Source organism: Trichosurus vulpecula, chromosome 1, assembly GCF_011100635.1.
Source record: "Trichosurus vulpecula isolate mTriVul1 chromosome 1, mTriVul1.pri, whole genome shotgun sequence".
Taxonomy (NCBI): Eukaryota; Metazoa; Chordata; class Mammalia; order Diprotodontia; family Phalangeridae; genus Trichosurus; species Trichosurus vulpecula.
In genome coordinates, this window is record NC_050573.1 from 514,672,119 (window position 1) to 514,689,256 (window position 17,138).

A 17,138-nucleotide genomic window follows, 5' to 3' on the forward strand; every position below is an offset into this window, starting at 1 on the left:
TCAATCAGCCCTTTACATTTTAACTTCAGAATCTTAACTATTAATTCTGACAACAGGAGGAAAAATTAATATTCATATGTCGAATGTTAATTTGGTACTACTACTCTATAGGGAAAAAAATAACCTAGTTATTCCTGTTTTACAATGCTCCCATTTTCTGAAATATTATCCTCTCTCAGTTCAAATGTCTAGGTATATTAAGAACTAACTAAGGTATTTGAAAGGGGATTGCATTCTTTTGGCTAGTTCTGCCTTTTGATGTCCCTCAGTTAGATTGAGCTAATGATTTTTGCCATTCCTTTTTTATATATTTCTGTTTAGTGTACTCTAAATGAAATGAAGTAGATTGCCCTTCTCCCGGTTACCTTGCTTTAATCAGGTTAGCAGTAAATATCTCTTCACCAAGCATTCATTCCATTTATTCTAGAAAACCTGAACTTTTCTTCCCATATATTTTTTAACAAGGCTCAAATAATATGGTCGGAATGTCACTTATGGCAATTTGATCTCCTGATTTGGCTACCAGATCAGAGTACTAGCCTGGATCTAATATATCATTGTATAAAAGAATAGTGACACATCATGGTACCAAAGGGATGCTTAATGGAAAAGTAGATGTCTTAGAGAGTATCCTCATGGCTATAGACCTTCCAGAGTTATTTGCTTCATAATCACCTTTATCAGGCCGGTACCGAACTGACCATGAAGTCTTGGAGAGAAGGCCTGGGGGAGGGCAATATCTAGAGAAAAGGTCTGGGGTAAGTAGGTACTCAAATGGCTCTTCATTACAGTATTACTATTGATGATAAGATAATGACATAAATTGTCGCTCTTTAGTGATCAGGGCTCCCTTACATACTGGTTTTCTTAATGGTTTGGTAATGACTGTGTTTTTTTATTTTTAAGTTATTTTCCATTTAATTGCAAAATTCCCGTGTTCTCACACACTGGCCTTTTTCAAATTCCAATCTGAGTTTAAGGTATTAACAAGGTGATTTCTGATTAAAATCTATAAGAAATAGGATATGCTCTGATTTTCAAAATAACCTTCTACCACAAAACAGCTCAGAGCCCTGAAGCCACTGAAAACAAAATGAAAATTCAGCAGATATTGATTGTATTTTTTTATTAATTAGGTTTATAAAATCATACCATTTTTGAACACATGACTTGATTGCTGTGTGATGCTTCCTGTCTGTATAAAAGAAAGTAAATATAATTGTGATATAATTGGAATCTGATAAAGGACAACTAGCGATTAAATACAAGTACTTAACGAGTATTAACTGCTATAAATTCCGTACACTTAGGATTGTGGAATCCACTGTAATAAACCCACTGTTTATTGCAATACTTAATGGTAATCACAGCCACCAATTATTTGCCATAGTAAACAAATGTTAGTAACAAATGTGTTTTGCAAAATAATACTCATTTCTACATCCTGGAAAATAGTAAAAAGTGTTACTACAGAAGCTCTCCCATTCATTACGTGATTAGATTTTTGTCTTTCAATATAAAATCATAACTTTTTTCTCTAAACTCATTTGTCCCACAGGTGGAAATGGTTTATTCATTGTTGTCAATGCTTGGTACTCATGATAAGGATGACATGTCACGAACTTTGCTAGCTATGTCTAGCTCCCAAGACAGCTGCATATCCATGCGACAATCTGGATGTCTTCCTCTCCTTATCCAGCTATTACATGGCAATGACAAAGACTCTGTATTGTTGGGAAATTCCAGAGGAAGTAAGGAAGCTCGTGCCAGGGCCAGTGCTGCACTCCACAACATCATTCATTCACAGCCTGATGACAAACGAGGCAGGCGTGAAATCCGTGTCCTTCACCTTCTGGAACAGATCCGAGCCTACTGTGAAACTTGCTGGGAATGGCAGGAAGCCCATGAGCAAGGCATGGATCAGGACAAGAATCCAAGTATGTTATAATTCTTATTACCGAGAAAACATTAGGAAAAAAATGGCTTAATTTTTTTTACCTTATCTACTATTCAACACACTCTGAAGCTCATATCAAAGTTTAAATTTTTCCTAGTGAATAAGACATAAAAGAAAAACACTGTATTCATTTTAGATATGGTCTTTGTTTTTAAACCATAATTTTAGGCCACTCTAAAGGAGATAATAGCCAAAAATTTAGTTGCCAGCCATTGAACAAATTAAAAAAAAAAAAAAGATTATCAAGTAGTGGAGGAATAGAAACATTAAGTATGTACCATGAGGCTTTTTATTCTTTTGATATAAGCTCAAAAATGCAGCTGAGTATCTCCACTGAAGCAGCATGGTGTGTTAGAATACTAGATTTGAAGTCAAGAATACCTCAATTTGAAACCCACCTCTGTGACCAAGTCACATACCTCTCTGTTTCCTTGTCTATCCAACAAAAATTTTTTTCTTTATTTTGGTTCTCATTAATATTCAAGGGAACTCAAATACAAGCAACATTTCTGTTCTCTCTTAACCTCGTGGTTTACAGAGCAGCTGAAGGCACAAAGGTATATTAATGAGTAGCACATATGTGTAAGTTTAATAGATTTTTTTTTGGTCTTGGAACATTTTATTATTCACAGATTAGTTATTGATTATATTTCTATTTGCTTTTTGTGCATAGTTGCATTTGTAGGTTATTTTCAAAGAGATGATAGCCATTCATTTTTACATATTTACCAACAATATAATATTCAAAACATTTTTAAAAAATAAATTACATTAAGCAATTCCAGTGTGAACAATTTTTTACAGAAATGTTTTGAACTTTTTTTACAAAGAATTTGCCATCTGAGGCCTTCTAAAATGTTTTTTCGATTAATGACATAATAGTAACTAATCTACACCTTTTGCCAAAGGCAGACAGAGTAGTAATAAACTTTTTTTTATGAAGCCACATGCTTTTTTTTAATGTTTTGCAATAAAGTTATCCTTGAAAGTACTTTGGAGGACTTGATTTTTACCTAGATTGCCTCTGATCCTTTTCGATATAATGAAGGTTTATTTTTCACATTCATTTTCTTGTTTCACAGTGCCAGCTCCTGTTGAACATCAGATCTGCCCTGCTGTGTGTGTTCTAATGAAACTTTCATTTGATGAAGAACACAGGCACGCAATGAATGAACTTGGTAAGACAAAAATGTTTCTTAATATGGCTAGAGAAGTCACAGAAAAACATTGACTCATCTTTAGACCTTCAGATATATTAAATCATACAAAGCTACTACTAACTTCTCTTACTAGATGCTGCTTCTGATTTCAGTGTAGTTTCTAACAGATAATAGCTTCCAAATCACCAAAATTATCACTCAATTTGAAACTGCACTCTCAAAAGCTTAAAAAAAATACAGTAATACATCATTCCCTAACTGCCATAGTAGCCCATGCAGTGGTAAAGTAGGTGGTAAAGATAATTAAGTAGTTGGCCTTGTGCAAATAAGTAGACAACACCTTTGTTTCCAAGGCTTATGGTCTGCCCTGTCTCATTAGCTTTGCTTATGAAGAAATGCCAAGAATATGTCATTTGGCTGTAGTTCTTCACTATTTTCATGATAAGTAGCTTGGTATATTTAGGAAGGAAAATACCTGCTACATAAATACGTTCAGTATTAATTTGATTAAGAAAAATTCACTTCATGATTGAAAAGATCATTCTTCATTTAGAGTCCTTTATTTTATCATAATGCATTCTGCAGTAAAATATATATGTGTATATTTTGTATATATTATGTGTGTGTGGTGTGTTTGTTTATATACACATAGTTATGTTTTAAATTATTGTTTTTTATATAGCAGTTTTTATTTAGTTATATGTTATTCCTAACCAAAAGTCATGTCTCTGCAAGATGGGGTAAAAACTTGATTTATCACAAGAGAAAGGCCCGTGCACGTGGGAACTCCTTACATCAAGGCTCCCGCCCCACAGATAATGCCTTGGATATTTACGGAGTACAGGAAAAGGGGGATGTCTCATGGGAGGAGTTGAGGGCAATACCCTCCCAAATTGGGGTGGCATGGGAGGAGGAAGAGAGAGAAGGGAGAGGGAGCAGGAGGGCTTGGGAATATCAGACCATGCAGGAAGGATGTTCTGTTTATCTGAAAGGGTCCCAGCTGCACAGTTTGTCAGTTTAGGTTAGACTGGCTGGAGCCAGAATTGTAGTTGACTGGGCTTCAAGGGCACTGAGAGTGAGCTCAGTTGCAAAAGATCACTGTTAAGTTAGGTCACAGGGGGGCTTAGTCTCTGGAAAATAGAACAATTCAAGAAAGCAAGTTCCGAGGGCAGGCCCCTTCACATTATGTTCTTGTTTTATTTATAAATTACATCATAACGAGCCAGTTGATATCACCTAGATTTCCCTATTTGGTGTACGTGTCGGAACTCAATCATCAACAGTATTTATTAGGCTGCTGTGTGCCAGGTACTGTACTAGATAATGGAGATACAGACAAAAGTGAAACGGTCCCTATCCTTGAGGAGTTTACAGTCTACCTGGGGGAAGACAGCATGTATGTATATAGATTGTACAAAACAGATAATCTGGGAGTGAAGCACACACAAGGTAGTCAGGAAAGGTTTCATATAGAAGGTAGCATTTGAGCTCAATCTTAAAGGAAACTTGGCATTGTAAGAAGCAAAGGTGAAGAGGGGAGTGGATTCTAGACCTGAGGCACTAGGTGAAGTTCCGTATGTAAGGAATAATAATATCAATAGTTAATACTTAGATATCACTTTAAGATTTACAGAGCACTTTACATATATTATCTTTGATCCTCATAACAAATCTGTGTGGTAAGTGCTGTTATCCAGGACCCAAAGCCTGTAAGTGTATGAGTCAGAATTTGAATTCGAGTATTCTTGAGGAAATCTCCATTTTGAGGAAGGTCTCTGACCAGCCATGCTTCAATTACCTTCTCCCTTTGGCCCTGCAGCCCCCTTCTCTTATTGATGAGTCCCTCCCAGAATCTCTGTTTAGAGGAAGAGCCCATAGGAGCTGTCCTTCATTGTCTGGACTTCACCACTGAGCCTGGGGTGTGGGTAGCTTCCCTTCCCTGCCTCACCAAACCCACCCCTCCCTTTTTTTTCAACTTTTTTCAACTCCTTTTATGTGCTATCTTTCAGCATTAGAATATTAGCTCTTTGAGGGCAGGAGGGCAGGGGAGTGCCTTTATGTACTTTGCACAGTCGGTGTCTGGCACATAGTAAGCGCTTAATAAATGCTTCTTGACTTGACTATCCATTATACCACCTAACTACTTCTAACAGTGTGAAGGACAGTTTTTCTGGACTCTAGTGTGTAAGGAAAAGGAGTAGTATGTTATAAAGCTGGGAGAGTAGAATAGAGTTTATATTTGATCATAGCGGCAATAGGGAGCCATTAGAATTTATTGAATAGGGGAGTCACATTGTCAGATTTGTTCTTTAGGAAAATCACTTCAGCAGCTCAAGTGAGGAAAGATTTCGGGGAGCAGTGTAATTGTACCCATACCCTGCACTTTACTTTGTTCATTAGTGAACTCATCATGACTCATCACTTAGCCTAATCCAGTATGGCCCCCATTTGACTCCTGAGCCACATTTGCACTCACCATAAATCAGAAGAATCCTATGCTGTATTTTTGTATAATTTATTGAACTGTTAGATTGATCTTGGAATATATAGCAGGGTAGGCAGGAGTGCAAACCTGTTGGAAAGAGAGAATTACTGACTCCCTAAAATACCGTGTTATAATTTTGTATTATTTTAAAAACTTTTAAAAAATGTTTCAAAAGTTACATATTATCAAAAATGCTAACAAAATATTTAGAAGAACCCCTTAGCTCTTTAAAAGCTTGGCATGTTTCTGTGCACACACGCAGAAAAATAAGTACTTCTGTTTTTAAAAATATAAAAAGTAGAAATGTAAAAGACCTAGAAGTTCTTCACTTCATTGAGTAACACCTATGTAAAGAATCCATGAAAGAACCTGGACAAGAATTACGTAAGTACAAATGGATCACACTCTTCGCAATAGCAGAAATCCCCACATAATAGGCAATGATGTCATACTGCAAAATGCCCTTTAAAGGTCTCTTTCTAAAGATTATATTAAAACAGAGGTTATATTCATTCTTTTTCAACTAATAACATTTATCAGTAAGTGTTCATTAAGGACCATCACTATTTGCCTATTGGAATAAACTGATGGTTATTCTAAAGCAAGGAAGACAGTTCCAAGCTCCCAAAAGTTAATTTGTTCAGTCTTAATTTGGAACTTATAACATGGTTTTTTCCATAGAAACTATTTTTTTGGGTGGTTAAGTTTCAAAGACAGGCAACCAAAGATTAAACTATGATGTACCTGAAATGCTAATGGAGTACTGCAAAACCTAAAACTGGACTACTTTGTATATGTGTACGTTGCAAAGAGAAAAATGTGTTCATAGGTCCAATTTGAGGTTCTTCTTCAGTCCTAGGAGGATTTGTAGACTCCTTCTACCACCATTTGCAAATCAGCGGAAGGAGGGACTTCCCAAGCTCCAAACCCAAAGTAGCAATTCTTGATACAGGGGCTTCTGCAGGACAGAAAATTGGAATGTGATAAAGTCTAAAATGACCTGTGTAAAGTGCTGAGGACATTTCTCAGTCTTGTCTTTTTTTCCTTGTACCCCAGTGATTGGAACACAGCCTTATATGCTTCCCAACACTTTTTAAAATTTGCTCTAAACCTATGATTTCACTGTTATAAGTAGAGAACTCACAGTGAGGGATTTCCACTACCAATGGAGAGGATCCCCTCCCCAACCCCATTAAGAGAGAAAAATGCCTATGACGATTCAACTAGGAGAGACTAATGTATGTTTTGTGCCCTTAAGAATTGGACCTTCAAGATAATTGTGATTAAATTGTCTTTTAGACCTTCCAGCTCTGATGGAGCCTGGTAATTTAGACTTTTTCAAGATTCTGCTAATAGAACTCTTCAGAACTCAGTTTACCTTCAAAGCAGCCTGGAGAGCTCCTTTTTTTTTTTTTTTTTTTTTTTTTTTTTTTTTTTGCAGTGAGTTAGGGGGTGGTAGTAAAGAAAAGATAAATTCATTAGAAATAGCAGTGCTTATCCCTTGTTGGTTCTGGATGCCTTTGTATTACTAATGAGCTTCATCAACCAACTGTCTTGGGGGAGGTCTCCTGAAGAAGGTCTTACCAGCTTTAAGCAAGTCATATTTGTGTAGAAAGAGAACTGTTTGGTTTTGAGTGACATTTTTAAAATGACAGTGTACCTGAACCAGCTGCCTAGGTTGGTGAATTGTGAATTGTCCAGCAAAGGAGGAGGCTGAGATGCTTTGAGATCTAGCCCCTAAGGAAACCACCATCAAAGTGAATAACAAGGGAAAATAAGGAAAGTGGAGGGTGGGGGAGGAATACTGAAATGAACACTACAACTACACTCTCTCATTTACCTATTAATTTAGTTCAACACTCCCCAACTCTGTCCTATCCCACCACTAGTTAGACCTAGGCACCTGTAGCAGCTTCTTAGGCAAAATTCCCTGCCCCACCCTTCCCTACATAGTATCTATGACTGTTCCTCATTCAACATATCCAGTCAGCTGCCATATCTTTTCATTTCTACCACCACAACTTCTTCATTCACATATCCACCACTCTAGTTCAGACCCTCCTCAGCTCTCACTTGGCCTATTGAAATAACATTCTAATTGGTCTCTTCATTCATTCTGCCACATAACCATCAAAATGATTTTCCAAAAGCATACATCTGACCATGTGACTCCCTTATTCAGTAAGCTTCAGTGGTTCCCTGTTGATTCTAGGATCAAATATTATTTCATCTTTACCTCATCATTTTAAAATGTTTTATGTGTCTTATACATAATTATTGGTAATAATAGTGCATGCATAAAACCTATAAATAAGAAAATATGTGGATGGAGATATTCTCAAAAGTTATTTACTACTAAGGATGCATGATCAAAAAAGTTTGAAGACTTATGGACCAAAGGCAAGAAGATATGGGGTGGGGAACCTGCGGCCTCAAAGCCATGTGTGGCCTTCTAGGTCCTTAGGTGCAGCCTTTTGACTGAGTCCATATATTACAGAAAAAATCTTTTTATTAAAGGGATTTGTTCTATGAAGTTTGTATCAATCAGAGGGCTGTATTTGAGGATGTAGAGGGCCACATGTGACCTCAAGGCCACAGGTCCCCCATCCCTGGTTTAGGATGTTATTGCAACAGTCTCCACAAGAATTGATGAAGGCCTAAATTAGCAATGGCTGTTTAAATGGAAAGAAAGTAAAAATATAAGAGATGTTGTTAAGATAGAATTAATAGTAGTTAGCAACTGATTGGTTGTAGGGAATGCAGAAGAGCAAAGAATCAAGAAAAACTCCAAGGTTGCAAACCTGAGTGACTTGAAGGGATCTTCACAGTCATCTCTTTCAACCCCCTCCCTTTACAAATGAGGAAACAAGCCCAGAGAGGCTGGGGTTACTTGCCCAAGGTCACAGAAGCAGTGAATGGCAGGAGCCAGAATCCAAACACAAGTCTCCTGGGTCTAAATCCATTATTCCATGTTGCCTATGGAGAATGACCTACAGTTATGCCATTTCAAGATTGACTGAAAGAACTTGAGATATGTAGCCCATGCCTTCTTGATTTTGTTTTTTCCCCTTTTGGCCTCAATAACATACTGAATTCATTTCCTTCAGGGAGCAACAGTGACACCTAAGTCCCTTTCTCAGGATGTGACTGAAAACGTTGAAGCTATCATACATATGAGCAGAGTTTGGCATTATGTTCCTCATTGCATTAACCTCTTCTTCTCATTCCTTAAGCCTTAAAAAATCATCCTGTAATTTTTCTCTTGTTGGCTTTTTTCTGACCCAGCAAAGCACTGCATTTTCTGAATGCTCAGATTTCCCTAGGCATTCTTCCCTTCAGTTCATATTTAAAAATTTTAAAGGTGTCAGGACCTAATTTAGTTCTTTAGGGATTTATTATTTAACATCATTCAGAAAAATGCTCATTTTATTTTCACCCAGAATTTCTTGCATTTAAGCCAATTCTTTGGCCATGTCCTTGGAAATAACATTGTATTTGGAATCAGAAGATCTGGATCCAAATACTGGCTTTGCTACTTACTGTATGACCTTAGATGAGTCACTTAGCATCAGTTTCCTCATCTGTAAAATGAGGGGGTTGGACTATCTGACCTCTGAGGTACCTTCTAGTTCTGAATTATTTTTGTTTGTAATTCTAATGGAAAATTTTAGACTTTATTTTCATTACTTGAAATTTCCCAGCTGATTAAAATGATGAAACTTTAATACTAAATAACTTTTCACTTTTAATAAATACTTTTATTTTTACTCTTTTAAAATAGGGGGACTACAGGCCATTGCAGAATTATTACAAGTAGACTGTGAAATGTATGGGCTTACTAGTGATCACTACAGTGTTACATTGAGACGATATGCTGGAATGGCCCTGACAAACTTGACTTTTGGAGATGTAGCAAACAAGGTAGGCTTTTATTTCATCTGGTTTTTTTTTTATTTTTTTCATAGTATTTTATTTTTTCAATTACATGTAAAGACAGTTTTTAACTTTCATTTTTTATAGAATTTTGAGTTCCAAATTTTCCCCCTCCAACCTCCCCAAGATGGTAAGCAATTTGATATAGGCTATATATGTGTAATCCTGTAAAACCTATTTCCATATTAGTCATGTTGTGAAAGAAGAAACAGTTTGCAAAACAATTACAGTTTTCAAAAGGAAAAAAAACACACACACAAAAAAAGTGAAAATAGTATGCTTCGATCTGCATTCAGACTCCATCAGTTCTTTCTCTGGATGTGGATAGCATTTTCCATCATGAGTCTTTTGGAATTGTCTTGGATCATTGTATTGCTGAGAAGAGTTAAGTCAATCATAGTTGATCATCACACAATGCTGCTGTTACAGTGTACAATGTTCTCCTGGTTCTACTCATTTCATTTTGCATCAGTTCATGTAAGTCTTTCCATGTTTTTCTGAAATCTGCCTGCTTGTCATTTCTTATAGCACAGTAGTATTCCATTACATTCATAAACTGCAACTTGTTCAGCCATTCCCCATTTGATAGGCATCCCCCCAATTTCCAGTTCTTTGTCGCCACAAAAAGAGCTGCTATAAATATTTTTGCTCATGTGGGTCCTTTCCCCTTTTTTAACTTCATCTGTTTTGAAAGGAGATTAGCATGGAATCAGTGCAGTTTTCTATTTTTTGCTGCTCTTAATTTTATATCACTCGTTTAGTACTAATCAAGACTTATCCTTCACATCACACTCCTTTTACCCCCATACTCAGCAGTCATATGTCTGATTAAAAGCCAGTGAAAGCCACAATCAAGATTTTATCCTCTTTGAAGATACAATCTGTAGGATTCCATTTTTTAAAATACAACCTACCAACCGCACTTCTGAAAGTATTGGTGACCCAGGCAGATGTAATATACACGCTACTACATTGGCTAAATTGGAACTCTTTGCTTGAAACTCTGTTTTTGACACATAGTGGAAATTTATTATGCAACCAGAGTGAAGGAATGGGGTATGTTCTTCCAGTTGTGTAAGTTGTATTATAATATCTTCTTAGGTAAAATATCTTATGTGACTAAAATGAGGCACTTAAACTATAGAATTTGAAATTTCACCTCCAAAAGCAAAACATCAAACGTATACTAAATATGAGGTTACCTGTTTTGCTGATCATCTCTTCTTTTCTGCTTATTTTTAGGCTACTCTGTGCTCTATGAAAGGCTGTATGAGAGCTCTTGTAGCCCAATTGAAATCTGAAAGTGAAGACTTACAGCAGGTAACTTCTTATTAAGGGGCCAGTTTAGATTTGGGCGGGGGTGGGGGGGGAACAGATTATGGATATGGATTCCAAAAATCAAAGTCTTTATTCCAGTGAACTTAAACCCAAGGAATAGCCTCGCTAAATTTAATGCTTAGCACCTCATATTTGAACAAAAATCTTAGCAGAGGTTTGATATGATACCTGTCTTTTAAATATTTTGAGGGTAATCATTTTAATGATTTATCCCATCTTCAGAAGACAAAACCAGGAGCAATATGGTAGGAATTGCAAAGATGCAAATTTAGGCTTGCTAACAAGAAAAACTCCTTAACAATGAGAGTTATTTTATATAAGCTGCCTCACAAGGTAATAGATTCCACCTCAGTAGAGGCCTTTAAACAAAAATGGATATAACCACTTATACTCTCAGGGGAATTTTTTCTTGTTTGATTTAAATGAGATGACCTACTTTGAAATCCTATGATTTGTTGCTGGCATTAAAGATACTGAACTCAGTACCAAAACTGAAATAATTATCTCTTCCCAAAAACCTACCTCTTCTTCAAAATTCCTTATTTATGTAAAAAGCACCCTTATACTTTTAGAGATCTGGGTCTTCTACCTTAGCATCTTCCTTACCTATCTTCACTCTTCCTTCTCCTGATTTTCCTAAAGTATACATCTGCCCATGTAACTCCTGTTTTCATTAAAAACTCTAATAACCTACTGTTCCCTCTAGGATCAAAAATAAGTTGCTCTGTTTAACTTTTTAAATCCATTCCTACCTGGTCCCAACATACCTTTGTAATTTTATTATACATTACTCCCTTTCCTGAACTCTATGCCATTGCCAAATTGACCTTCTTACAGTTATTCCAACATAGAACTCCATCTCCTGTCTCCATGTCTTCCCACCGGCTATCCTACTGCCCGGAGTGTACTCTTTCCACATTCCCCTTCCTCTTAGAATTCACTGTTTTCCTCAAAATTTTGTTGCGTCCGCTTCTACCTAAAGCTTTTCCTAATAGCCTAGATGCCCCCCAATTGACTTCATATTTATTTTATATATAGTTATTCATCAAAATGTTGTGTCCCCCAACTGAATGTAAAATTCATCTAGGAGAGAGACTGGTTTTTTTTCTATTTGTATTCCAAATGCTTAGCGTAGTACCTAGTTCATAGTAGATCCTTAGTAAATGCTTATTGGTAAGGATCATTTGATATGTAAAAGCAAATGTTCTTAAATGAATCCATTGACTATTTTGCAGGTCATTGCAAGTGTTTTAAGGAATTTGTCCTGGCGAGCTGATGTGAACAGTAAAAAGACTCTACGTGAAGTTGGAAGTGTAAAAGCTTTAATGGAATGTGCTTTGGAAGTTAAAAAGGTATCCAATTAGACACTTAGTGTTGTAATATTGAGAAGATTCATTGAAGGACAAGGCATTGAAAGCCTTCTCTAAAACCCTTCACCTTCCACAATGCCCAGCCTATCAGTCCTCTGCTTTAGATCACTCTATCATCCATTATATATAAAAGAGGAAGGAAGTATATTAACCAAGAGTGGCCTCAAAATGTCTGATATACTCGAGTTCTTTCTCATCTTTCAGAGTTTGAAACACTGATGGCTGTATTGCCTCGAAAATCCGAGAAAAGTGAGTCACATCTCTTAGTCCCAAGGAAGTATATCAGACACTATCTCCTTTTGGTAGGAAAGCCTATTTGGGTCTGTGTTTTAAAGGATTTATCTAAGCAAGCTACTGCTTGGAATCAGAATAAAGTCCAGATATTCTTTAACTGGAGGCATCCAGGTGGCTCAGTGGATAGAGCACCGAGCCTAAAGTCAGGAATCCTAAGTTCAGGTGTGGCCTCAGATACTCACTAGCTGTGTGACCCTGGGCAAGTCACTTCACCTCTCTTTGCCTAACCTTTTGGAAAAGCAAGTGGCAAACCACCTCAGTGTTTTTGCCAGGAAAATTCCATACATGGTCAGAGTCAGACATGATAAACAACAACATTCCTTCACTGATAATTTCGGTGAATACTGGAGAAAGAGCTTTCTTTGTCATTATTGCAAGCTACCCTTTGCAATTTTCCTGATTTCATCAACTTTTACTTCAATTTTGCATCTCATCACTTTTTAGACAGTAACACTTTGGGCCTTTGATATGTAACTACTTCCATCAAGAGTGGTTTTGTCTTTATTTTTCTTACTTATTTTCTCATCCCTTGGCCACAGGCCAAAAAGTGCTGCTAGATAAAGTTTCATAACTGAGTATAACCATCCTGTTTTATTGTCCAAATTCTACCTGATACTGGTTATAACTGAGGATTTTTTCTACTCCGTAGGCCACTCCCCATTGTTCTAAATATTCCTAAATATTTCCCAGACTTCAGTCCCTAATCCTGCCCTCATTAATTGTCACTCTTGATTTTGTTTCATATTTCACCAAGAAAATAATGTCTATCTTGCATGAATTTCCACATATATCTGATCCCTTTAATTTCATCTGATTCCTGCTCTGTCCTCTCATTCTTCCCTGAAATCTCAGGAAGAAATATGCCATTTTTTTTTCTCTTAGTTTACTATCCACTTCTCTTCCAAGGCCCTCAGAGAGAGATATTTTCCCTTCTTTGTTCAGTAGTTTCATTTTCTCCGTTTTGGCTGGTTCTTTCTCATCAACATTTCTTCTTTAAAAAAATTTTATTCTGAACTTAACACACTCTAAAGAGTATTATATATGAAACTGAATCTCCATATCATGCTGCTTGCTTTTTTAAAAGTACATAATAAATTCTACATGTTGCGTTCAAAACTGTTCTGCTTATCTGTGCTTCCTTCTGAATGTCCCTCTGTTCTCTTCTGTGTGTTTCTTAAAATATTCAAAAGGCCCCCTTTTTTGGGTATCATTATTGCTAAGCCCCCCGACTTCCACCCTGCTCTTACTTCCAGTAACAAATGAAAGAAAATTAAAAAAAAAAATCTTGTAACAGATAAAGCAGAATCAAGCAAAACTAATCTGCCCAGCGGCTGTGTCTAATAATGTATGTCTCCTCAACTAGTGATCATCATCTCTCTCAGATGGGTAACTTGCTTTACCATAAGTCTTACAGAGACATGGTTGAGCAATTGTATCAGTCAGATCTCTTCAGTCAGAGTTGTTTTTCTTTATAGTATTGCTGAGTTTGTATAAATTGTTCTTCTGATTCTAAACACTTCACTGCATTCTCTACCTAGGATTCTCTTAAGTTGTCTCTCTCAGTTTTCTGTGATACAATAATTTTCTGTACATTCAAATATCACAGTTTGTTCAGCCATCCCCCATTTACCTAAGAGGTCATCTGCAGTGTCCCCTTAGATTCTAGTTCTTTGCTTTTCTTCTCTTCTTCCCTTTGAAATATGCCCCCTTTGTTTTATTTGTATCTATTCCGTCCCCTGAATTTACAACAACAAAACAATTGCTAATATTTATAAAGGACTTTAGGTTTGCAAAGTATTTTACATGGGCTACCTCATTTTAGCGTTTCAATCCTATGAAATAGGTATTCTTCTAGCCTCGTTTTATAGATGAGGAAACTAAGGCTGAGTGAGGTGAAGTGATTTTCCCAGTGTCACATAGCTAGTAAATGTCTTAAGGGAAGATTTGAACTCGGGTCTTCTATAGTCTTTAAGTACAGCACTCTATCCTCTGTTACTTAGCTATCTCCCTCATAAACCTTCCCGTGTCCGATTGTCTCCCTTTGGAGTTTGATGTATATTGTGTATGTGTTCAGTCTTCAGTTATCTGTTTCAGATAAGAGAGAAGTTCATCTGATATCCAGTCTTGTTACCATGTTTGTATATTCTTCTCACTTACCATAGTATGAGAAAAGAACAATTCTACCCCTTCTTTTCTCCCTTCTATACAAAGTATATTCTTTCTTTTACCCTTCTTTATCTTTTCCCTCTTGAAACCCACAAAACAGAACCATCCCCAAGTCCTCTTTTTTTTTATTTAATTACCTCAGTATCCTTTAAAGACATTAAGGTTCTGAAAGGATCCTTGCTTCTTTGTCCCTTTTAGAATGTAAGTACTACATCACTATACAGTTCCTTCCAGTTGCTCAATTAAATTTACCAAGGTAGGTTTCTTTGGACTCTTATGTTTCTATTTCAAAATTCCTACCCAGCTCTGATTTTTATCAGCAGAAATGCTTAAAAGTCCTCAATTCCATTAAAGGTCCATTTTTAGGATTGTCCTCGGCTTTGCAGAGTAATTTCTTGGTTAAAACCTATTTCTTTTGCCTTTTGTAATATTATATTCCAAGGTTTCTTCTAATTTATTGTTTTACGTGATCGTGACTATTGCTCCTTGGTATTTCAGTGCTTCTCTCTGGATGCTTGCAGTATTTTTTCTTTGACTTTTGGGTAAAAATCCCCTTACTGGGGATTTTTCTTTTAAGGGTTCTTTTGGGAGGTGATTACTAGATTCTTTATATCTTCACTAATGATTTCATGAAATATATCATCTAGGCTCTTTATATTTAAATTATGCCTTTCAGAGAGTCCAGTGATGAAGTTCTCTTTTCTGATTCCCAAGTCAGTACCTCTCTCTTCCTCTCCATTTGCCCTTGCTCCCATCTTCTGTACACTTTTCTTAAGCCTTAGTGGGTTGTTGAGTGCTATATCGCCCTCTCTTCAGAAAATAAACGTTTTTCTCTTCTTCATCTAACTTGGATTTTAGAATTTCATTATTGAGCCCAACCTTCTTGGACTGGCTTTTTCCATATAAAAGTTTACTCCAGAAGTTCCTACTTAGCCTCCCTTTGAACCTTTAGAACTCCTTGTGAAACTGTTCCTGGCTTTCCTCTCCTTTATCAAAGGCTATAAAAGGAAATAATTTCTTCCACAAAATCTCCATCATTTCCACTCAAATAACAAATTTTTCCCAGTTGGTAAGAATCATATCCAGAATAAAATACCCCATTGTTGGTCTTTATCTTAATTGACTATCTTTCCCCTCAAATCCTGCCTTCTTAATTGCCCTATTTCTGTTAAGGGCACCACTGTCCATTCCAGTTAGCCGAGTTCACAACTTAAGAGACATCCTCAACTCCTCTCATTCCCTCACCCCTCAGTTGAGGGCAGCTCGGTGGCACAGTGGATACAGTGCCACACACAGAGTCAGGAAGACCTGCATTCAAATCTAGCCTCAGACATTGACTAGCTGTATGACCATGGACAAGGCACTTAACTTCAGTTTGCCTGTAAAATGAGGATGACAGTAGTAGCTCCCTCTCAGAGTTGCTGTGAAGACAAATGAGATAATTGTTATAAAACACTTAGCATAGTCCCTGGCACATAGCAAGTGCCATATAAATGTTAGCCGTCATTATTGTTCTTATGATTGCCAATTCTTGTCAGCTCTGCCATCACAACAGTATCTCTCATCTGTCCTCTTTTCCCCTCTCAAATGGCCAACACCTTACCTTGAGTCTGACTGAACAAGCTCCTGATTGATCTCCTAGCCTCTAGTCTCTCTTTAACCTGTTCTTGACAAAGCTAGGGGCAGCTAGGTGGCACAGTGGATAGAATGCCAGGCCTGGAGTCAGGAAGACTCATCCTCCTGAATTCACATCTGCCCTCAGACACTTAACTAACTGTGTGACCCTGGTCAAGTCACTTAACCCTGTTTGCTTCAGTTTCCTCATCTGTAAAATGAGTTGGAAAAGGAAATGGCAGACCACTCTAGTATCTTTGGCAAGAGTTGGACACAACTGAAAAAAAACTCAACAACAACAAAACTACAAATTTATATTCCTAAAACACACCTCTTACCATGTCACACCCCTGCTCAAAAAACTCCAATGATTCTCTTGTCACTAGGATAAAACATAAACTCATCTATTTGGCTTTTAAAGCCCTTCAAAATTTGGCAGCAGCCTACCTTTCCAAACTTACTAAACATTTCTTTTCCTCATGTATTGTACTTCACGTCAAAACTGGCCTGCTAACTTTTCTCCAAGCACAACATTCCATTAAACGACTCCTTGCAAAAACAGTCTCACATTCTTAAAGTGTACTCTCACTTTACCTTATAGAATCTGTAAAGGTGCACTACATCACTTTCTATAGGTTGCCTATCCTGATCCCTCATTTCACGCTGCTCACACTTTTTTCCTGGAAATTGCTTTATATTTTATATATTTTTTTGGTATATATATTTTTCCTCCTAATAAAATCTAAGCTCCTGGATGTCAGGGGCTATTTCATTTGTGTCTTGGTGTGCTCCTAGTGCCTGGCATATGGCAGTGTACTTAA

At 36.9% G+C, this 17,138-nt stretch overlaps 1 protein-coding gene across 3 annotated transcripts in view; it reads left to right on the top strand.

The window, feature by feature from the left end:
- The window catches only part of APC (APC regulator of WNT signaling pathway), a 135,649-nt gene that overhangs the window by 104,186 nt on the left and 14,325 nt on the right, over positions 1–17,138 (top strand). For all 3 annotated transcript variants that reach the window (XM_036740971.1, XM_036740969.1, XM_036740970.1), the window contains 5 exons: positions 1,559–1,937; positions 3,040–3,135; positions 9,384–9,523; positions 10,778–10,855; positions 12,109–12,225. In XM_036740971.1, coding sequence (XP_036596866.1) covers positions 1,559–1,937; positions 3,040–3,135; positions 9,384–9,523; positions 10,778–10,855; positions 12,109–12,225 — 810 coding nt within the window. The remainder of the gene's footprint in view (positions 1–1,558; positions 1,938–3,039; positions 3,136–9,383; positions 9,524–10,777; positions 10,856–12,108; positions 12,226–17,138) is intronic.